The sequence below is a fragment of the Staurois parvus genome, unplaced genomic scaffold (assembly GCF_062004578.1).
Source record: "Staurois parvus isolate SC_StPar_1 unplaced genomic scaffold, SC_StPar_1.0 ptg000770l, whole genome shotgun sequence".
Classification (NCBI taxonomy): domain Eukaryota; kingdom Metazoa; phylum Chordata; class Amphibia; order Anura; family Ranidae; genus Staurois; species Staurois parvus.
In genome coordinates, this window is record NW_028318566.1 from 427,237 (window position 1) to 452,306 (window position 25,070).

Below are 25,070 nucleotides of genomic sequence, written 5' to 3' on the forward strand. Positions count from 1 at the left end.
TATCTCTGTATCGGGGAGTACTAGTAATGGTTACATTGGGTATCTCTGTATCGGGGAGTACTAGTAATGGTTACATTGGGTATCTCTGTATCGGGGAGTACTAGTAATGGTTTCTGTGGGTATCTGTACATTGGAGAATACTAGTAATGGTCACTCCGGGTCCAGTGTTCTGGCATATAGCAGTAATGGTCGCACTGGGTACAATGAGGAGTCCCAGTACTGGGTATCTGAGTCCAGTCCAGTCCTTTCCTCAGCGTCTTGCCCCCAGGCGGGGTTTGCTGACATTATACGAGGCTGTGTGTGTTATTGTTGTGACGTCTCCCAGGAGCACACATGACGTCACCCCGGGCACATCGCCCGCCTCAGTGTTGGTTACACGGCCGCCGCCCCCTACAGACGCGTGATTGGGAATCGTTCGATCACGCGCTTCCAGTGAGGCGCGCCCCCGTGCGCAGTGCCGGCTGCTCGGCGGCGCGCTCGGCTGTGTCTGTGTCAGTTGTCGCTCCCGGGAGCAGAGCGCTGTACACCGCGGAGAGGAGACTGAGGAGAGGGGTACCCCGGACACCTTCCACCCCCCGACCCCCGGACATGCAGCCGCCCCCGCCCAGGCTGAGGAGCAGCAGGAGGAGGAGATGAGGCTCCGCAATGGCACTTTCCTGACTCTGCTCGCCTTCTGCTTCTGCATCTTCCTCTCCCTGTCCTGGTACACGGCGTTCAGCGGGCAGAAAGGTGAGCACCCCCCACCCCCTGGAGGAGCTCCGCCACCTCCTATGTCAGCGCCATTCCCAGCGCACTGCCAGCCTGGCCGCCTCTCGTATGACAGGCACTGCTGGGGGCACCTACAAGTTTCTGGATGGAGTGTGATGGCAGGGTGGTCATCAGTGTGATCAGGGCTGCTCCTGGGTCCCTGGACTCAGGTGTGATGGGGACTTGTCATGGCAGGTGTCAGGAGGATGGTGATGATGAAGTGGAGGATGGTAATGGGGAGGATGATGTTGAAGGGGAGGATGATGAGGGCTCCTCTGACAGGTCCACAGTGGACATCAACATTGATGGAGGAGTTGTGACCATTCTCAGGTGATGTTGTCACAGGTGATCAGAACTCTGTGTCCTCAGGCTGTGATTTTGCCATTCTTTAAAGTGTATGTAATCCTGAAATCTGATTCTCAGTATGTTTGGCTTCGCACCTTAAACTCCCATACACTGCACAATCTCATTGTATCATCTCCTTTAGTTGGACCAGGACTATAGAGGACATACCTAAGCAATCAGTGCAATTACTATCCAATCAGGCTGGTCCTTGTACTACATAATTGATGACCATACACTGTCCTTTAGATCCACCATCCACTACTGTGTAGTGCAAGGACTTACCTATAGTAGAGAGGACTTACCTAAGCAATCAGTGCAATTACTATCCAATCAGGCTGGTCCTTGTACTACATAATTGATGACCATACACTGTCCTTTAGATCCACCATCCACTACTGTGTAGTGCAAGGGCCTGACTGTGTAATGTATGCTCACCTTAAAGTGGTTGTAAACCTCAGACATGAAATATGAACAAAGCCTATCCCTCTACAGTGTGTACATGTCTCAGTCTAGATCACTAAGTGTCATTTCTGTCTGCTGCCTTTTTCCTCTGCTATCAGCATGAGTCACTTCAGGTTTTCCTCACACCAAGTGAAAAATGGTGACCTCCAGCAGATTGACAGTCTCAGCTCTGTTCCTGTGAGCTGTGTGAGGGGGTGTGTCTTTTTCCTCCAATCAGCTCTCAGAGCTCCCTTCACTGAGCTCTGCAGTGTTTAATTTCAGCTCTCTGCCCCCTTGTTTCTGACAGCTCAGGCAAGCTGTATACATTTTGGACTTTGAACAGCTGTAGAGAAGAGAAGACTGCAGATAGACAGGTATGACTTACGTATGAGGATTTATTTAATCTCTGTGTATTACCTGAGGCCAATCACTTCACTGGGAATATGCAATGGTTTACAATCAGGTATGGATATTTTATACATAGATATATGAATCCAGCTTGGACCAATGTAACAGTGTATATGCCATAACTGTGGGAACTCTCTAGAAGCTGGAAATCAGTGTAGTAGACACCCCAACTCCAGTGGTCTCCACCAACTTCCAGGTCCCATACCAAGTGGTTTCCCTGCTGCATTCTGCACACAAGGTCATTCTCTGCACAGATGTCATTCCGAGAATGGACGAGGAGGAGAGCATGGTTTCACCATCCCACCTCTTCCAATCAGGGATCCCTTTGCCCTTATTGAGAAAATGCAAAGCATTCTATGAATGGTGCCTGTGCCAAGTAGTAGACCTGAGTTCACAATGCAGCAGGGAAGCTGCTCGGCACTTGACCTGGAAGCAAGTGGACGTCACTTGAGTAGTTGTCTACTACAGTGACTTCTAAAAGGATCGAACAGGTATGGTGTATATGTACTTATCTGCATATATAGTTACAATGGTTCAAGCTGAATTAATGAAACTATGTAAAAATATCCAATCCTGGAATTCTTCTTACATGGAATACATGGAACAATTTTATATAAAATTGCATTGTTGATAAATTTACTTTCTGATGAAAGGATCATTTGATGCCCCATACATTCTCAACGATCAGAATAATTTCAATTAAATTAATTGGTTTTGTTGAAAACTGATCGATGACATAATACGTGTGTTTTCAATAATTCGTAGCTCCAATCATGTTATCCAATTCTGTGAAGAATCATTCAATAAGATCATTACATGTATAGCGGCCAGAAATTGTACAATCAGATTGTATGGTGTATGGCCAGCTTTATAGTTGTACGTTCTTATAGTGATATCAGAGAGATATTACTGTGTGACCTCCCAACATTTCAAAATGTAAAAATAGTTACACCTTACTCATACGCCTCCCTATCCTTGGTATCTAACTGCAGTTAGTTCTTGAGCTCACCGCATATCTACCAACAAGTGTGTAGTCCAACCTTTCCCAAGCTTTTTACCCCAAAGGAACCCTTGAAATAAAATTCAGGTCTCAGGGAACCCCTGGTAAGGTTAGTCTATAGGGGGTCATTGGGAAAACCCCCCTTACATTGGTGGTGGTGAGTGTGAAGAACCGCTTCCTTACAGGGGTGGCCAGAATGACACCTTTGCAGTCGTGTTGATGGCTTTGCCAAGTGACATTGGACTTGGGACTATGCAGGGCCATCAGATGTTAGATCAGTTAGACAAGGAACCCCCTAGCTATCCCTGAAGGAACCCTAGATTTCCACTGAAATCTGGTTGAGAATGGCTGGCGTAGTCTATGGGGCCTGCCTAATTGGATAGCTTAGGCATGACCTCCATACTTAAATAGTTTTGGTAAATCTAAAGTTGATTGTATGGTCAGATTGAACATCAGAACATGTATGATGACTATTAGAAGTATGATGAGCTTTAGATGTACCAACAGCTACAGTTGCAAGAAAAAGTATGTGGCATGACCTTAAGAGAGCGATTCACACCAGACATCCCAAGAATATTGCTACACTGAAACAGTTTTGTGAAGAGGAGTGGTCCAAAATTACTCCAGATCGTTGTGCAGGTCTGATCTGCAACTACAGGAAACGTTTGGTTGAGGTTATTGCTGCCAAAGGAGGGTCAACCAGTTATTAAGTCCAAAGGTTCACATTCTTTTTCCTCCCTGCACTGTGAATGTTTACATGTTATGTGCAATTAAACCATGGCAACATCTAATGTTTGTGTAGTATTATGTTCAGCAGACTGTGTTCTTCTATTGTTGTGACTTAGATGACGTTCAGAGCACATTTTATGCCCAATTCATGCAAAACTCCACGTAATCCCAAGGGTTCACATACTTTTTCTTGCAACTGTATATAGTGCAAGGGTCTGCCTGATTGGATACAAGTTGATTGGATCATATCACACATTTTTGGTAAATCTGAAGTAGATTTTGCAAAAATTATAGTTTTCTTTTACCTTTTAAAAAAAAATATTTCTAAGTGGCCCCGCCCCCAGCCACCATTCTCACCTATGACATTTAATTCTCCCCCTTCTGCCTCCTGGGGTACTGATGTCAGCTATCACTGGTGGCATTACCTTCCATTCAAGTAAACGGTAGATCACACACATACGCAGAGATCTGATGCACTGTCATTGGGGGGGCTGGCTGCAGGAACCAGGAAGGGACTCCCCTGTGATGCAAACAGTGAAGGTGTGACCTGGAGTAGGACAATTTGTGTTTGAGTAGAGGACAGTGCTGAATCCATTGTACATTACTAAGGACACCAAAAGTAACAGAAGAAAAAAAGACAAGTTGATTGGGAGGGGGAAATGCTTTTGTAAAGATTTTGCAAAGTTTCTTACCTGGAGTTCCTGCCAGTAATGGCATGTCCATTTGCAGACTGACAGTGCTAAGCCATTTCCTCTCAATTAGCGGTAGTGTTGTCACCATGCTCTGTGAGATCCTTCTGTCAGGTAGACCTGATAAGCAGCCTAAAAGTCAACTTTCTGCTCATGGCAAGCTCACAAATCTGCTACTAAATGCAATGCAGTGGCTTAAGAATAAACTTTCTTAGAACAGTCTTTTCTCTAGAATTTTAATTGGAAATTCAGCCATCTATACCCAACTTTAGCTTTGTCACAATGTCATGTGAGATCGTTAAAGTATATGTGAGCTCTCACCTTGTAAAACGACTCATTCAGTTTAAAATAGAAGTTAAAGGCAAAATTTGTGTATAGGCACTAAACAAATATATGAATACCTTTATCCCCCTTTTTTATAAATTTTCGCATACCCTCTGTTTAAGGAGCTGGGGGAGGAGAAACAGCAGCTCACTGATCTTCCTAGTGAATGGCTTTGCTGGTGGAGGGCTATCAGTAAAGTCTGATCATTGGAGGAGAGCAGTCTGAGTTCCCAGCACAGCTAGAAAACTGACCATGCTGTGCTTTCATGCCTAGTGTGGTTAGTTTTAATAGGAAAGCAGAGGGACTGGCAGGAACACCAGGGATTTCACACAAAGAAAGCAATATAAAGAGAACAGGATATTCTTTATTTCACACAATACATGGTACAGCGGGCACATATCAGGAATATGAAATGTTAGGTTTTATATTCTTTCATTTTGGCTGCCTGTCTGATAGGTTGTCCAGTAGCTAGTTTAATGAGTGCACAAGACAAACTGACAACACTGCTGCTAATTTCACAGCAGTGGTTTAGCGTTGTCACCCTCCAACAGGAATTTCAGTTACTGGCAGAAAGTAAGAAATACTGCAGTAAATTCACACAACTGTTTGCTTAGAAACAATGTATACAGTGAGGCATCACACCAAACAATGTATACAGTGAGGCATCACACCAAACAATGTATACAGTGAGGGATCACACCAAACAATGTATACAGTGAGGCATCACACCAAACATACTGAAGAATCGATCTGGGGTTTCATCCACTTTAACATGACTGACAGGTACTTTAGTTATAGCTAAGATGTGATGTCAGCAACCCTGGGCATGCTTGTCAATACAGCTAAATATTAAGGTTCCGCTTTTGGCATCACCTGGCACGAATGATGTGAGATGTGCCCACATTCTGATGTTGTCAGCCTGTCATTATTAATCAGCTAGTGCTGAGCATCTCAGAGTTCCTAAGTTGGCAGTCCCTGGCATAATTGTCATGCCTGCAGGATACAGCTAGGTTTTAGTGTTGTCACCTTCTCCTACGATCGCTAAGACTGATGGGTATATTCACATTTTGATGTTGGCATTTTTTTTGTCAAAAATGACAGAAGTACTTTGGCATTTCTAGAATGTTTTATTCTGTGCTTTCAGCAGAAAGGGATTGATTGCATTTGATTTTTAGAATTTCACTGTGGTTGGGTACAGCTGTGTGGGTCAGATGGTTTCTGTATATGTCTGTATTGTACATACTGTACTTTTTGAAGCTCTTGCTGAAATTGAAAATATGACAATAATGAAAAGTGTGTTTTATCTTTGTATGCAATACTGGGTCTGTCGAGTTGCGTTGATTCACATAGATCAATACAGGCGGAATGCAAGGATATGTAGGAAACAGTTGTTTTTGCCTGGTTCCCACCATAAAGGTGCGGTGGTGTGCACTGCATACAATTGCAGAATGTATGGATTTTGAGGGCTTCTGCATATGGGCAGTTTGGCTCCTACAGTCTAAAACAGGGGTCTCTAAACTTTTGAAACAAAGGGCCAGTTTACTGCCCTTCAAACATTGCAGGGGCTGGACTGTGGCCAACGGCAGTATAAAATGCCCTAGAAGTGGGAGGTAAATATTGCCATAGGCTTGGTGTTCAGTGGGAGTAAAAGCTTACATAATTGGCGTAAGGAATAGTGCCCTATAATTGTTGTCAGTGGGAGGAATAGTGCCCCATCATTGGTATCAGTGGGAGGAATAGTGCCCCATCATTGGTATCAGTGGGAGGAATAGTGCCTCATCATTGGTGTCAGTGGGAGGAATAGTGCCCTATAATTGTTGTCAGTGGGAGGAATAGTGCCCCATCATTGGTATCAGTGGGAGGAATAGTGCCCCATCATTGGTATCAGTGGGAGGAATAGTGCCCCATCATTGGTGTCAGTGGGAGGAATAGTGCCCTATAATTGTTGTCAGTGGGATGAATAGTGCCCCATCTTTAGTGTCAGTGGGAGGAATAGTGCCCCATCATTGGTGTCAGTGGGAGGAATAGTGCCCCATCTTTAGTGTCAGTGGGAGGACTAGTGCCCCATCATTGGTGTCTGTGGGAGGAATAGTGTCCCATCATTGGTGTCAGTGGGAAGAAACGTGCCTCATCATTGGTGTCGGTGGGAGGATTAGATTCCCATAACTGGTGTCAGCTGGAGGAATAGTGCCCCATCTTTAGTGTCAGTGGGAGGAATAGTGCCCCATCTTTAGTGTCAGTGGGAGGACTAGTGCCCCATCATTGGTGTCAGTGGGAGGACTAGTGCCCCATCATTGGTATCAGTGGGAGGAATAGTGTCCCATCATTGGTGTCGGTGGGAAGAAACGTGCCTCATCATTGGTGTCGGTGGGAGGATTAGATTCCCATAACTGGTGTCAGCTGGAGGAATAGTGTCCCATCATTGGTGTCAGTGGGAGGAATAATGCCTCATCTTAGGTGTCAGTGGGAGGATTAGATTCCCATAACTGGTGCAAGTAACAGGAATAGTGTCTCATCATTGGTGTCAGTGGGAGGAATAGTGCCCCATTATTGGTGTCAGTGGGATGAGTAGTGCCCCATATTTGGTGTCAGTAAGATGAATAGTACCCCATCTTTGGTGTCACTGGGAGGAATCATTCCCCATTATTGGTGTTAGTGGAAGGAATAGTGCCCCATCATTGGTGTTGGGAGGATTAGATCTCCATAACTGGTGCCAGTGGCCTCAAGGGCCAAGTAAAGGCTAGGAAAGGGCCACATCTGGCTCGTGGGCCACAGTCTGGCGACCCCTGGTCTAAAACCTGGCATTTTTGGGCACAAGGGAAATACACAGATGCATTGTACAGCTGATGGGCTAAAACAACAGCTGGATGCTTTACCGAGTGATACTTAGGTTTAGGGTTTCCTGCCTTTAGGATTGTATGCCCAGAAGGTGGAATTCCTAAATGTGAGTACTTCTTGGAACAGTGTTCCGCCACCATACTTCATTGGTTTTGATAGGCTTCTGGTGAAAAATGTTGGGTTTTACGCTGTATGAGCCATTCTGCCCATGTGCATGAGCCCTCGAGCAGTGCAAAGCAGCACAACACATTTATTGCACCACAAAACAAAGTAATGCGCTGCAGTGCATAGAGGTGAATTAAGTGACATTTTGTGACACCTCAATATAATCAATAAAAAAATGCAATGTGGGACTGATGTGAACGAGTCCTTTGGGTCCTTTCACACTGATCAGGTTTTGATGTGCTTTTTGTGTTTAAAAAGCAGAACAAAAATGCATGGAAAATGTATCCCTTTAAAACTTTAGAACGCTTCATACCTATGTGCTGTGGGTGCGGTGCATTTTTAAAAGCACACAAAAAAACATCCTTCCCTATTGAAATAGTGCATCAAAAACACATTTTGTGCGCTTTTTGAGTCACATGTTCATGTTTCACAGGTGCATGGAAATCAGGCAACCAGAAAACAAACCAAAATGCATCAAAAGCCCACAAAACAGTGTGAAAGGGCCCTTAATTAGCCATATGTTTGATAGGTATGAATGACTTTTTTTAAATATACTTCTCAGTGTACAGCAATTACTCCTGTTTAATTAGCTAATGTCTGCTCCAGGTTATCCAATGGACATGTGAGCACGTTCAGCACTTTGGATAGTCCCTGGTTGCTTCCTTGGCCCTGTCTTTATGATGTGCTAGCTTTAATTTGACAGGTGTCAGTGGTTGATGTCTGTGCTGGTTCTGTAGCAGGGAACCCACTCCTATGCAAACCTCTCTGATTGTGGATTAATATTTAAAAATCCACCAATCTTACTTCAAATACTTTAGTTAGTCATGATCGTCTACATCTGTGTGATCTGTGATGTTAACACTGCTTTTCACACATTACCTCCCGTGGTAACTTGTAAATGTTATTTTAAGATTAGCTTTCAGTGATTTAAGTGTAAATTGAAGGTTTTCCATTCACTTCCCATTGCGACACTTGTTACAGAGCTGTTTCCTTCTGGGTTCATTATTCTAATTTGTAAAACTTTGCATTTAAAAAAAGAAACATTTCTTACCAAGGTTTTGCTGGTAAGTTGACTCACCTGCTGGCTTTTTAGGGCGATTTATATCTATGCATATGTGTAAGGATGTTTTTCTTTTTTTTTTGTGGCATTAGGCAGGTACCTTGACATGTGTTATTGACACGTTTTCAATTTATTCATTTAAGGATTATGAGTGGATAGTTAACAGTCATTGACCAAAGCTTGTTCATAGCTGTTGCCAGTGCATCAAAGTGCATGTATCATGTATTCTTATGCATTGCTGTTGACTTTAGGCTTCCCAACCCACTAAAATGGACATGATGTGTTTTATAAGACTAAGCAATTCTAAGATTGGAACAGACATTGGGGTGAGAGATAAATACTGCATGGATTTTTGAGTTAACCACTTCCTGTCCGGACACTTTTACCCCCTTCCTGTCCAGGGCAATTTTCAGCTTTCAGCGCTATCACACTTTGAATGACAATTGCGCGGTCATGCAATACTGTACCCATATGAATTTTTTACCATTTTTTTGAGACAGATAAAGCTTTATTTTGGTGGTATTTATTCACCGCTGGGATTTTTATTTTTTTTACTAAGTAAATAAAAAAGTCCGAAAATTTTGAAAAAAAGTGTTTTTTTTTAAATAAAATGTTGCAAATAAATAATATTTCATCATAAATCTTGGCCAAAATTTATTCCATAATTTTTTTAGTAAAAAAAAAAAATCCAAATTAGTTTATAACCAAAAATTATAATTTTTGAACATTTTTTTTTACATTTTTATTTTATTTTTTTATATATATATTTTTTTTTTTTAACATACTGTCACCCTAGCAGTACAGTGTCACCATGGTGACACTGTACTACTTGTGGGGGGTGATGAATATATATATATTTTTTTACACTGAGTGCTTTTACACCCATATAGGATGTAAAAGCAATCATTTCTCTTTCTCTCTGTCTGCATTCTTGCAGTCATTGAGAAGTACTGAGTGAGTTGTGATTGGTCACAGCTTGTCACATGGTACAAGGCTGTTGTTTATAGCCTTGTACCATGTGACCTCTGTGATCATTCACAGATTTCACATGTAGTAAGCAATGATGTCACAAGTGACATCTTGCTTACTACTTTGCATGTGATCACTGATTGCCCAATCAGTGATCACATGATCGGGACCTCGCACAGAGGTCCCGCCCGACGATCGGTGTTCCACTGTGTCCAGAGGACACAGCGGGCACCGGATCGCGGTGCTGCACGCTCCCAGGGAGCGCGCACAGCTAGAAAAAGCGAGTGCCGTTTATGAACAGCAACCCGCCCCTGGAGTGCCACCGCCCTGCCGTTTATAAACAGCAGGCGGACGGCAAGTGGTTACAATAACTCATGCAGTATTTATCTGAAAAGCAGTCAATTTACTAAAATAATTTACTAAAAAACGTGTTATTTACTGAATGTGTTAAATGTTTGTTTTGCTATATTTAGCACTTAAATTTTGTGTTATTTTTGGTGTTTTTTTTTTTTTTTGCAATGTATTTTTTTTGCAGGCCAACACTGCACCAGAAGGCACACAGCAATATTGTGAAACTGAGAACATTCTAATGTGCTTTCGTTCACAATCACGATCTCCCTCTGATGAAATGTTACAACGTATTTATATTCTGGAGCTCTGGGAGAACATTTTCACACTGATACATTGTATACTTTTCACTTCCTGACCAGTGCAGAGTTCCTCTAAGTCCCCCGTCACACTGGATGTGAATTGGCATGCATTTTGCAAATCACATGCTAAGTCGCACCCTATTGTCCGCAATTGCAGTGGTCATATCTAAAGTAGTGATTTCTAAAGTAATGCATGCATTACTTTTGGTGCGATTTGCATAGACATCTGTGTCAGATGTCTTGCAAATTACACCTGAAATAGGCATGTCATCCGACTTCACTGTAAGGCTACGTTCACACTAGCGTTGTGTGCAGGCAGCAGAGAGGCGTTTAAGAAGTGTTTTTACCGCTTCCCAAACGCCTCGGACAATTCTGCACATTGCAGCACATGGTGCTGTTCTAACGGGAGCGTTAGTGTCGCGGCAAAACGGACGCGTCTGCTCGAGTCAGGATGTGTTGAAGCCTCCTATTCTAGACTATGGTGCCACTTCGCAAATGCCCGGCCGGCGTTTGCGGTGCGGTTGTGACGCGGTTGCGGAGCGGTAACACCATTTAAACTTCATTATAGGTGTTTTTTGGGGTGTTTTTAACGCTCCGCAAACGCCTAACAACCGACGCTAAACTGCGCATGTGGCGTTTGCGGAGCATTTGCCGAGTGTTAAAAAATGCTCTGCAAACGCCGGACCAACGCTTGTCAAACGTAGGGGCGTTTGGCAAGCGTTGGTAAAACAGTCAAGTGTGAACGAGCCTTAAGTCACACGATTCAAAGTTGGGTTTGGTGTGACCGGAGTGTAAGGGCCCTTTTACTCTGCTAAGCGGATCCACCTGTTCAGCGAGGGATGTGTCCACTGATCCACGCTGAGCATGCGGATGACAGGTCCATGTCCGCTCTGCTTATGCAGAGCGGACATGGACACAGCCCATTGTTCTCTATGGGGTGGTTGGATGTAAACTGACCACCTCTCTGTTTACATCCGACTGTCATCCAAACCGCTTGATGGACAGATGGGGAACCCCATCTGTGTGTTTTTGGCAGATTGGATTGAATTGGATGCAGGTGGGTATACACAGACACATCGTTTTACATCCACCTCCTCATAGAGAACAATGAATGGTCCGATCAGGTCCACTTGAAAAACAGACAGGTGGACCTGATTGGTCTGCCTGTGTGAGAACACGAACCGTTATTTTGTACATTTCTAACATACTGCCAGCAAATATCAGTTAATAAATAATGAATATATGTGCTTTTTAATAAATTGACTTTATTGATTTATCTCATGGTTTTTTTTGCGATATATATCTTGCTATTTAAACAAATATGCAGTATTTACCTCACATTTGATATTTGACGAATTGACTCTTTTATTGTCTCATGCAATACTTCCAAAAAATGAGTAGTGTGACTTTCAATTGGCATGCGGTAACCTTTAATGAATTGTCCCCATTATCTTTATTATGGGATAGTTGGAAACACGCACCTTGCAACATTTGCATTAAAACTCTACCGTGTAAATGGGTCCTTGGTGCTGGGTCATCTAGCAAAACACCTCCCTACTGGAGTTCTGGATCCTCCACCCATTTCCGTGGAGTCTCACTACTAATGTTGTATAATGAGGAGCTTTCCTGCCCTGCTGGATTATGCAGTATGTCAGATAATAATTAGAGTTTACACCAGCAGCTGGAGGGTGGTAACTTTGGCAAGTGGACTGTGGCTTTCAGAATTTACATAGAAACATCTCCTATCAATTGTAAAAAAATAAATAAAAAGCAGGCATTCAATAGGCAGCAATAGTCATTGCTCTACCATGTGAACAGCAATCCACCACAGATCACTTTTCAGAGGGATGGTAGAGATTGAAGGTGTAAACAAGGCAAAAATAAAAAAAAACACAAAAAAAAAATGGGAGAAAGAAATCTGAAGGTTGCAGGAGGCAGATGGGCATGTAAACTACGGTGCTGAGGATTTGTCAGTGGAGTTTCCATTAAAAAAAAAAAAAAGCTGTTGAGTGGTACAGTCCACCAGCATCCATCCAAAACTGTAATAGCTGGACTGGCCATATAAGTTCAGCCATCATTTTAGAAATATATAAAGACATCTTCCTTATAATCTGTGATGATTTCTCCACATCCAGACAGGTAATAAGAGTCTTCTGTACAGTTGCAAGATATAGAATGTGTTCTTATTCATAAACCAAAAGCGCTATGCTGTGGAATTTTCTATGCCTATGTTATTCTTCGAGTCCCTTCAGCACAGCCAGCTGTTTCTCTATGGGCCTTGTCATGCATCATCGAGCTGGCTCCAGTCTCTCATTCATTGATTGCAATACCTGCCTCCGCATTTCACAACCTTGTTTTTTTCACCTGTCATTGTGCCTGCTTTCTGCAAGTCTACATTTGGCAAGAATGGAACTAGGAACAGGTTGCTGTATGTTAAATTTAGATGATTGCGTTCTCAGATGTTTTTCTTTTTTTCATCCAGAATACCCTTCAGATTTGGATTCCAAACAAAACAACATTGAGAACTAAGAAAATAATGCGTTAAAGTGATTGTCAACTCTCACCTTGTAAAACAACCCATTCATGATAGAAATTATTGGTAAAATATTTGGATATAGATATAAAAAACCCCGCTATAAATACCCCCCCACCCCTTTTTTATAAGTGATCACGTACCCTCTGTTATCAGCTGCATAGGAGCTGGGAGAGGACAAACGGGAGCACACTGAACTTCAGTCTGTGTGTGTGTGGGGGGGGTATCAGGACAAGTCTAATCATTGTAAGAGAGCAGGTTGAGTTCTCAGCATAGCTAGAGGACTGACCATACTGTGCTCTCATGCCTAGCGTGGTGAGTTTTTAAATAGGAAAGCAGATGGACTGGTAGGGACACCAGGGATTTCACACAAAGGAAGCAATACAAAGAGAACATGATACTTTTTCATACAAATATATGGTACAGCAGGAATATGAAATGATTAGTTTACATATTCTTTAATCCTTTTGCTGCCAGGTTGTTGTACAGCCACTGGATTGTGTATAAAACTGAAAGATGGAAGTAGTTGCACGGCTTCCACAGCCCCCGGTAACAGTGCCCCCCACATGCACTCCCTCCATGTATTCCAGGCTCCGCTCTCCCATCTGTGGGCCCAGGGCCAACATGGCCAACATGGCAGGTGCCAGTTGAAGGCGACGTGTATGAAGTTACTTCTGGGTCACCGCTTTTACTTTCCCCAGCTAGAATAGCTGGGGAGAAATGTATTGCAGTGCAATCTGCATTGCAGTACATTCAGTGGAGCCATGCATGTTTCATTAAAGAGAACCTGTTACCTAGAATCATCACATAGGGGACTTTGTATTCCCTATGTGATGAAAAAAAAGATAAGTAAAATTTTTTTTTTAATTGCAAAAAGATAAAGTAACACCCAAGCACATAACACCCCCCCCCCCCAAAAAAAAAAAAAAATTTGACACACCACCTCCACATATACACATGTACGAGCATGAACACACATGTTGGGGTGCCTACCCATAAAAACATTGATTGCCATACACATGTTACATATCACCGCGCACGCTGGAGTGACAGCAATAACTCTAGCTCGAGAGAGACCTCCTCCATAACACTAAACTGATGACCTGTAAGGGTTTTTTAAGCTTCGCCTATAGAAATCATAGGGTATTGAAGTTTGTCACCATTTCATAGGTGCGCAAAAATTTAAGGTTTGACATATTAAGTATCTATTTACTCGGTGCACAACCTCGTTTTTTATATTTTAACAAAAATTTGGGTAATTTATTGCATTTGTCCTAAAATTCACTTTAGTTTACTGAAACTTTGCTTTCCCTTGACCTTTGCGGTAATGTTGTGTGACATAAAAAATTGGACCTACCACTGTTTTATTCTATAGAGTGTCTGCTTTCAGGAATTATATAATGTTTAGGGGTTTGAGGAAATCTTCACGCCAAGAAAAAATTTTTTAAACATGTGTGCGAAAAATGTGAAAATGACTCTGGAAGCAAAAGGGTTAAGTGAATAGAACGCTTGATAAAGGATACTGGAATGCTTTGCCACTAATTTTATAGCCCATGAAATACTCATTCATGTGTTGGCATGATTGATGATGCCTCTTTTTTTTTTTTTTCTTTAGTATTCTACACTTGATTTGGTTGGAGGGCTTTTGATTGCTTTAATCCTTTTCTAGCATAACGTGTATGGGTATACTGTCATGTTGGGTCTCCAGCCCTACTCCTTAGAAGCCGTTGTTTCCACACACTGCACTGATGATGGCCAAGAAACCTGAAACAACTGTGTGCAATTTGGAATAAATTGCTCTGTAGTGTTATATTTTGATTACACACCAATGGTTCTGGATGTGTTGGGGTGTAAAGCAATGATTTCCATAATCATAGGGGGGGAGCACACCCCCTATGATTATGTGCGGTTAGCACGAAACGCATCAGGGAGGAGCTACAGCGTCGTGACATTACGCCGCCGGCACCACGCGGGTCCCGGCGGCCATCTTGGAAATATCTTATGGTCAGTGAATTTGTTTCTTCCCCTGTATAACTGCTTTCTTTGGAATAAATATATACCATAAGAAAAAACGGTATCACACTATTGGCCTCCTCTTTTCTGGGCTCTTTGTGAGCTATCAACAACCCACAGAGCTGTATGAAAGGGGAGACAGAGCCATACTACCAGCAGGAGGGAGCAGTGAGGGGGAATACCTGACCAGACCAGATCCATCCACACAGGAGCTTTCAGTGTATTCATAGAGAATATTGTCTCTAAATGTGCAGATTAACTGTGCATCTGGTGAGTGCACAGCCTTTTCTTAACATCGGCCATCTCATCATTGTCTGAATGGAGCACCTATTACTGGAGATAATTTGATCTCCCATATTCACATTGGGACAATTACTCTAGCACCTATACACACTACTAGTCACTTTAACAGTGACAGACTATATGATACCAAAGTACTTGATTATTAAAGTAGATCTAAACCCAGTCATTAAACAGAAACTTCACTTTCTTTTAAGGCAGCAGCTCCAAATACTGTAGCTGCTGACTTTAAAAATCTAGTACTTACCAGCGCCTGGAGTATAGCATGGTCTTCCTACAGCCAGTTCTTACTGCTGCAGATCCCCAGTGCCACCATCTTGGATACAGGAGCTGGATGTGGCTTTCTGAGGAATCACAGCTGGGTCCCGATGCACATGCGTGAGCTCACTTGGTGCTTTATGGTTCTGCAGCCTCCGGAGGCATGTGACTTGTCCTTGAAGGCTGTGGAAGGAGAAACAGCAGGTCCAAGGGATGTCATCCTCACCAAGGCGAGGACTATGGCAGTGGGATTGGTTACAGATAATAATTGGTACACCTCCCCCCGCCCGCAAAACCCTTTAATTTGGGTATAGGAGGGAACCAGCAGGACTTCACTTTTTGAGTGAAGTTTCACTTTGAGTCTGGGTTCACATATATGTGGTGCGGTATATCGCATGTGATTCGCACTGGAACCGCACCGTATTCCTCTGCAAATCACATGCGATTTGTCTGGCTCTAATCGCACCGCACCTGCACCAAAAAGGTGCAGGACCATTTTTTTAGTCTGCACTAGAATCAGATCGCATGGGTATTCACTGAATAGAGAAAAAACAAACAGAGGGCACACCGGCCTAGTGCATTACCTTAAAAATGTTTAATATGACATGAAAATAGGTATTGTACTCACAAATGACAGTAAAATCAAAGGCACATCATGAAAGAACAGCAAAAACCGTGCTACATGACTGTCCGCAACGGGGAGTTTAGACATCCAACACATCGCACCACGTTTTGTGTACTGCTTTCATGGTGGTGTTAACATACGCACCCACAGTGGTACGCATGAACGGGGTGCGATTCTGATGTGCGGAATTTGCATAGAAAATGCTGCGAATTCCGCACCACATCAGTGTGAACTAGGGCTAAAGGATAAGTTTACCTTTTGGAACATGTTACGTGTTCCACCTGTTTTTTGGGTGGAACATGTGACATGTTTCCAATGCTGCAGCTGCTCCCTGTGGATCCCACAAGACCACGTCCTTCATTCACAGAGTTCTGGAAATGAATGAACTACAAGTACTGACATCCTTTGTGGAGTGCCAATGGTAGTTCATTGATTCTTCCTGTCAGTGTATCTGCTTGCCCATACAGGATATACAGCCAAACAGATATACTGACAGGTCTGCAGGAGACCTGCATGGCACCAGCGATCTCTTAATCACTGATGCAATGCTTTACAGGTTCCTGCAACAAAAAATAATGAATGTACTTTTTTTTTACCTGCAAAAAAACGTTAATTTATTATTTTTTATCAAAATATGAACTTATCCTTTTAAAGGCTAGATTCACCTTTTCCAGAAAATAGTCTATGTAGTTAAGGGGCCCATGTAGGTATAGGTATTAAAAACAGCTGCTTAAAAAAGGTTAATTATTTTTGTTTTCATAGCTGTAAGCAATTCGGGTCCCTCCAGAAGCCTGCCTGAAAAACTCCAAGCTTGCCTTGTTGCTCGGATGTTTAAACTGTAGCTTTCTATTCCTGTAATGCTGAAAGAGCGTGTCCAGTGGCTTTCACATGGGAATGCAGGCCGCGCGTTATCCCTCATCCCCAAAATAACTATACTTATTTAAATTTAAATAATGACACACAAAAAAGTATTTCTTCTTTTGGCATAAAATTTTGGCCGCGGCACTTTTATTGTTAATTACACATAACATAAATTACATTTACAATATGATTTCTTCAAAACGCTTACACTTTAACTATCAATGATGAATAAACTTGCTCAGTCTTTTAGGACTCGAGCTATCTGAAATAATTCTATCAATAAGTCCCCCTTTTCTATAGCAAAGGTGACACAAACCACATAAACAGTGCCTTGTGACAACGGAGGGAGGGTGGGGAGCCCGTTGGCCAACTCTGACCATCTGTGGAGAATTCGGTCACGGAGTGCCCTTTATAATGAGCCCCTAAAAATTCCAGAATGTTCCATGTCACATGCTTTTTCCCGCTTTTCCAAGGTTACGTGGTTATTTTGTTTCCGCTTTTTTCCCTGTCAGATTTCTTAAAGGGGCCCTAACCTAATTCCTACCTATTCCTGAGGAGAACATTTTTTTTTAATTAAATTAAATTACGGGATGGTGTCCGCATGCCCGTGCTTTTGGACTCATATGTTAGAGCCCTCCTTTTTCATTCTAGCAGCAAGGCAGGATGTGGGGTTTGCTATCTTGGTGTTCCTCTCTCCCAAACCCTTCAAACCCTAATTATAACTATTCTTAAAAATATTTCTCCCCCTCCTACCTATTCTGGCTACCCTGTATAAAAATAAGATCTGTGTACTATTTCTGTCTGCTCCAGTCCAATCCCGTGATCCTGCACTTCTATGTAAGGCTAGGTTCACATCTGTGCGGGTGGTTACTGCTGCCAAAATGCCCCTGTTCCTGCAGCCGCAGCCACCCGCACAGAAAAACACAGGAGCTGTGTTTGGTGCCATTAATGCTAATGGAGGACCGCACACACTGGAAATCGCTCCTGCACTGGGAACCACACTGCAATTGCAGTTCCTGTGCGAACTGCCAATTCTAAAATGCTGCAGGGACCCTTTCCCTGCATTGCAGGAGGCATGACAGCCCATTCAAATGAATGGGCTGCTGTGTCCCTGCACACCTAGCACAAAGGGCCTAGCCAGAGAGAGTTTTCATTTGCTGCCATTGTTAACAATAGGTCCTATAATCTGCATTGGCATATCTAAGAAATGACAACACATTGCACATGTGTAAACTAGCACCATTTAAAGCCATTACTAACCTGTGTACACATGTGTTAAAATGCATAGATGTGATTAGGCCCTTGTACCTACATCAGAAATGAAAGATACGAAAACTAGGATTCGTGCCATACAGTCTAAGCCAGTGTTTCTTAGCCATGGTTCCATGGAACCCTAGGGTCCCTCCTGAGCTTGCTAGGGGTTCCTTGAGCATTGATCTATTTCTGACTCTCAGATAAGTAACCACTGACACCATTGATCTTTTTTAGCTCTCTGTATAGTGGGCATGCTTCCTCATAACTGCAAATGTAAGGAGCATTCTTCCAAGTGACCATCGTGCTAATGTACTGTGAGCTGTAGATAATTGTTAGCAGGGGTTCCCCGACACCAGAAAGATAATCAAGGGTTCCTCCATGTTAAAAATGTTGGGAAAGGCTGATCTAAGGTCACCAGATTGGATAAATAGATGTATAACATTGGGCTTTATCTGTGCGGTAAACCAGCAGTTCTGGATGCACTGTTGGTCACAAGGGCATAGAGAAATTACTTGCATGGCTTTGCCTTCTGTGCCTAAATGTGAGATGAACTGTTTTTCTTTTTTGACTTTTCCATGAAAGCAAAGACTTGAAGTTCACTGTTTAATGAGAAGGCATGGCTGTACTAACTACAGATTGGAATGCAGCCAGAGGACCCAGAGCAATAGGTCTTCAAACTGGTAATTGGATAATTTGGAATATTGACTTTGATTTATAGGAAAACAGTTTTTCTTTAATTCTTTTTCAAGGTCTTTCTTTACAGATCACTTATTTAGATCATTATAATGTCACAGGAAGGATAATCTTTTTTAGAAGGCAACATTTCTAGAATGCTCAGATATTTAAACATTTTTTTTTTTTATCCAGATTTTTTTACTGAAAGTTTTAGGCTGGGTTTACACTGATGCAGTGCGGAATTTGCAGCGTTTTCTGTGCGAATACCGCACCGCATCAGAATCACACCATGTTCATGCGAACTGCTGCGGGTGTGTATGTTAAGTTAACAACACCCCGAAATCGGTCCACAAAACGTGGTATGACGTGCAGAATCGGATCACATAGGTGTGAATACCCATGTGATCCGATTCAGGTGTGGACCAAAAAAAGGGTCCTGAAACTTTTTGGTGTGGGTGCAGTGCAATTGGAGCCATACAAAATGTATGGCTCCAATCGCACCGCACACAGATCTCATGTGATTTGCACAGGAATGCGGTGTGGTTCCTGTGCGAATCACATGCGATGTACCGTACTGCATTAGTGTGAACCTAGCCTTAAACAGACAAAGGCAGCAAAAGGAGAAAAAAAAATCAAGAAAAAAAAAAATCAAAGCCATAATAATTGAAACCTACAAGAGTGTGAAGGTGGCTCATCTCTGGCTATGGCTTTCCATGCTATGATCTAGGCACAGGACACTTGGCATGAACATTTGAGGAGTATGGTGCAGCTGATCCAGAGGGCCAGAGGGGTCCAGCAGTCATCATCCAATATGTGAGCCCTAGGAACTGACAACTCTAGTAGTTTAGAAAGCATAATCCAGATCTAAATAAACACTTTGGGGAGCTTATTGGCAATAATTCTCAGCCTGGCAGGATAACCGTTGAGTATTTCAGGTTCAGTTTTGGAGTCTTTCTAGAATCTTGCCCTCTTCCTCTAGACTTCCTGTGAGAAGTCAGGGAAAAGTACGAGGGGGCTTTCAAATCAAACTGGGACTTTTGAGTTTTTTTTATAATAAAAGAACAAAGGAGTGGAAACTACATTTATTTTTCAATATACTCCCCTGCTACATTTATACGCATATCCCAGCGTTTAACTAATGAGGGCTTTGTCATAGAAAGATTTGTCAGTACGCTTGAACCATTGTAGAACAGCGTGCTTCACTTCAGCGTCATTGTGCTTACTGTTCCCACAAAAAGATTAATCTCTTGTACAATTTCATGATAGGTTATGCATTGCTTATCCGGGATCAGGCGTTCCACGTGCTGAATGTTCACAGGAATGACTGGTGCGGGCTGGGAACCACCATGGCTGGGATCATCACTGACGGCCATCTTTGAAGTGCTTACACCATTCAAATGTCTTACTGCGGCTAAGCGTCTCATCACTGCACTGCGCTTAAAATCATCTGTAGACATCCGTAATTTTTACACTTTTGCTCACAAGAAACTTCATCACCACACGCTGTTCCATGCATGCACTAACACGGTTGTCTGCCATCTTGATTAACGGTCTCTGGACTGGCCCGGGACTTTTGTGCCGCCTATCAGTAATAGGACACACTTGCCATCTACTACTGCATGTAGTACCGCCACGCTAGCATCCCTATTTATACCTGTAAAATTTAAAGTCCCGGGGTGTAAGGTGCATGTCAAAAAACAAAGAAACTAAAATGTTGGCAGGAAATGACTTTATAAAAGCAGGATCTTAACTGTTTTTAAATATACAAAAAATATATCACGCACACTACAGCCCACTGAAAATGCACATGAAAATCAATACATTTTTGAATACTTAGGTGTGAATGTACCCTAACACGTCTTTATAGCTAGAAATTCCTAATGTGATGTTACCATTAGCTGCTACTCTGGATGTTATGAGTAGATATTAAAGCTAATGTTTTGTGAGCAGCTGTGAATGCTGCTAAAAGTCAGCTGCTTGGTGACTGCGCTGCAAATGTCTGAAATCGCTGTGACCCTTCCACCGACTGCTGTATACCTAGCAACAAAATGGCGGAGAGAAACTCTGTAGCTGTTACAAAATCAGTCATATGATATGGTCTTTATAAGTATGAGGAATGCTTTTTGCCTGCATTTTGTTTTCCCCTAGAGCTGCTCTGTACAAGTCCTGGGGATTAGTTTTGCCAGGCCAATAAAAACGCCCTTCTATCCAAGCACACCTAAGCATTTAGGCCCATTTGCACTTCAGTTAAAACTGAAAATTAAACCTGCAGCTTTATACAAGCAGCATAGCCCACCAGTCTAGTACTTAACGTGGTTAACCAAAGACATGAAATATGAACAAATATATCCTTCTATGATGTGTACTTATCTCAATTAAGAGTATAAAGTGTCATTTCTGTCAGCTGCTTCTTTCTTCTGCTATCAGCATGAATCACTTCTGACATGTTTCTCTGACACCAAGAGAAAAATGGTGATGGGGGAGGGACCTCCAGCTGATTGACAGCTCCAGATTTGTGAGCCTTTTGAGGGGGGGATGTGTCCGTTCCCTCCAGTCTGCTCTCCTTATTGAGCTCTGTGGTGTGTAATTTTAGCTCTCTGCCCCCTATTTTCTAAACTCTCAGACAAGCTTTATGAATTTAGCATTTTGAATAGATATAGAGAATAAAAGAGTGCAGATAAACAGGTATAAATTATGTAGGAGGATTTGTTTCATCTCTGTGTATCACCTGAGGCCACTCACTGTACTGGGTATATGTATGGGTTTACAACACTTTAAAGTGGTTATAAAGTCCTTTTTTAATTAAAATGAAGAGGGTATACTTACCTGCTTTGTGGTATTGCACATAGTGGTCCCACACCACCACTTCTGGAGTCCCTCGCAGGAACTGTCTGCTCCACCTCTCCTGTGTGTCCCCATAGTAAGCCATGTGGGCGTCTATAGACACACACATCGAGGCTTGGCTATGCGTCACGCTCAACCTATGGCTTCTGCTGCTGTCAGTGTACCCTGTGAGACCAGGAAGAGGGGAGAGAGGAGCTGCAGCTAGACACAGTGCAGAACTGATAGAGGACTCAGGTAAGTGTTGGGGTGGATTCACTTTAGGACCACTTTAAATACAAGTTCACCTTAGAAATAATAAATTTATAATTGTGCACCTAGTTTCCCTGTCATGCATATGTTGCTGAATATATACAAGGTAAACACACAAATACAGTGAGACACAAGAATGGAAGCTGGTGTGTTCGCTCATAGACTGTGCCGTGCATGTCTGGGGAGTGTTGATTTCATGGCCTAGCCTACTGCTTTCCTGAAGCAAAGCTGATTCTAATTCAGAATGCTGACAAAGATAAGTGCAGAAATCAATGTATTGAATATGTTGGTATGTTCGTTTCATTGCTCTGAATAACTTGTTGCTTGTCATTTGATTTGGTGAATGTGGTAGTTTGTTTCCACTTTAAAGGATAAGTTCACCTTTGGGAACATGTAACATGTTCCCACTCCTGTATCTGCTCCCCAATCCCCGAACTCCCTGTGACAGCAGGTCGGGGATCTTCTCCCTATACCCGCTGTTACTATTTAAAGACAGCACGGCCGTGCACATCATCCATTCACAGATTTCTGTGGGTATAGGATTATAACTTTTTTTTTTTTAATGGTTGAACTGGATGGACTTTTGTCTTTTTTTCAGCCAGACTAACTATGTAACTATGTATGTAATATGGCTGTCAGCTTGTAGTTCTCAGTGAACTTCCAGGGCACTTTTGAGCGCTCTAGGCAGTTAATTGTTTCTTCTTGTCATTGTGTTACTGTCTGCAAGTACGAGGTATGAGCAGACAGCTTACACTGACAGTCTGCAAGAGTCCTGCATGGCACCCATAATCTGCTGATCGCGGGTGCAATGCTTTGCAAGCTCCTAGTACACAAATAAAATAAATGCACATTTTTTTACCTGCTAAAAGATGTGCAGTAATTTTTTTTTAAAAAGGTGAATTTAGCCATTACATTTTTCACCCAGACAATGCTGCAGTATACCTTTCTACCCAACTGCCGTTTGTTAGTAACCTAGCAGTCTGACAACCACTGTATGTGATCTAGGAGGGGAATTCCCCAACACAACTGTCTTGCTGTCTCATCTACAGAAAGCCTAATGTAAGTAATTTGTCAGTATCAATGTTTCAAATCACCTGCGTGGGAAGTTTTCAATATGGTTGGTGATACAGAGATCAGGATCTTACGAAACACAGGTTTCAGGACTGACAGTGACCCTGTGAAGTACTCTGGAAATATGGCCAAAAGAATGCAGGAAAGGTGAACTGAGCAAACATTCTGATTTTTTGCACAGCTGAAGTAGTTGCTAGGCGGCATTGGTTGCTCACCGACTGGTTTTACATGTCTGAAATTGGTGCTCAGGAAATTGGTAAGAGGAGGGATATTGGATTTAATAAAGACTATCCGATATTTAATAACAGGGACATCCTATGGTAAAATACATAGCAAGTGTTTTGTTTTAAACATTAGTACACATTGATACATTAGTACATTGACTATTTAACTATTTGCCCTCCAGAGGATTTACCCCAAGTCCTGACCAGGCCATTTTTTGCGATACAGCACTGTGTTAATTTAACTGACAATTGCGCAGTCATGCAGAGCTGTACATAAATGAAATTTAAATCCTTTTTTCCCCCAAATAGAGCTTTCTTTCAGTGGTACTTGATCACCTGTGAATTTTTAATTTTTTGCACTATAAGCAAAAAAAGACTGACAATTTTGGAAAAAAAAAATATATATATATTTTTGACTTTTTGCTATAAAACATATCCAGTAAAAAAAATTAAAAAAATCTAATTTCTTCATAAATTTAGGCTAAAATGTGTTTTGCTACATATCTTTGCTATAAAAAAAATCCCAATATATGTAAATTAATTGGTTTACGTGAAAGTTATAGCGTCTACAAATGGCGGTATATATATTAGAATTTTTTTTAACATTGTTTTATATTAGTAATGGCTGCAATCAGCGACTTATAGGGGGACTGCGGCGGGTATTCTGATACTGGGTGGGAACTGACTTAACTGCTACTGACATCCCAATCACACAGTGATCAGTGCTAATAAAAAAGCACTGGCACTACTATTGACACTGGGCAGGAAGGGGTTAACATCTGGGGTGATCAAAGGGTTAACTGTGTGCTGTTTAACATTATGTGCTGTGTGTTTCACTAGGGAGACATGCTGCTTTTGTATTTCTTTGCTGTGCAGAGAAATACAAAGCAGAATGTCCTTGCTAGCAGGAAAGAGATCTGTCTCTCCCCTCTCAACCATACATGGCAATCGCTGGGTGCCGCGGGGAATCTCCGGTGATTGACATCCCTAGCTGCTAATGGTGACGCGGTTCCTACCTGGAAGTACAAATCCCGTATATATACTGTATATATCGCCCTGTAGGGTAGGGTGTCGGGAAAGCGGTTAAATCAAGCTGCTTTCTTTTACATGATTATCAAAAAGTTCGTTGAAAAGAACACACTTGTTAAACCAAAAAGCAACCATAATATAGCTCCAGGCAGACTGTGTGTGAGAGTGAAAGGGAATTCCTTTTTAAATGATGCATGCTTTTTAAATGTCTGTCTTTCCTTTAATAATGTTACATATGGACTGGTTGTATGAAAGCCATTTTCATATCATGCTGTGTTCTGCTCTCAGTGTATGGAAGATGAAAGCGTCATTTATGTGTTTCCTGTGTTTATGCAGCATGTAGTACATGAATGGTACTTCTAGCACCCCGTATAGGCTCCAGCACTTAGCTTTTCATTCTGCTTATGTATACACTCTTAGTTAATATGTATCTAAATGTAGGTTTGTTCAGCAACTATTGTTCTTTGTTCCTAAGGCAAAAGTGACCCCAAAGTAGTGTTTGTGTATAACAATATCAATTCTCCTGAATGCCATTGACCTCTCTGTATACTGGATAAAAGACTTGTTGCCCGTAGGATTCAAAAATTCAGGCGTCATTTTCAGTATCTTTAAAAGACTAATCCTTGAGTGGTTGCTATGGACACTAACTCTGCTCCCCCCCGCCAGTCTTCATACGGGGTGACCTACGGGAGTCGGACATTTTTAGAACAGGTAGTACACGGTAAGCGTTGATGGGAGGGGGACGAGCTAGGCGTCTTTCCCCCCCCCA

The 25,070-nt window shown here is 42.3% G+C and overlaps 1 protein-coding gene across 1 annotated transcript in view; it reads left to right on the forward strand.

Moving 5' to 3' along the window:
* The first annotated feature begins 444 nt into the window (after nucleotides 1–444).
* MGAT4B (alpha-1,3-mannosyl-glycoprotein 4-beta-N-acetylglucosaminyltransferase B) overlaps nucleotides 445–25,070 on the forward strand; it is a 661,259-nt gene continuing 636,633 nt past the window's right edge. Inside the window, exon 1 of the mRNA XM_089654506.1 lies at nucleotides 445–729. Within this exon, the coding sequence (XP_089510632.1) occupies nucleotides 633–729 (97 nt within the window). The 5' untranslated portion in view covers nucleotides 445–632. The remainder of the gene's footprint in view (nucleotides 730–25,070) is intronic.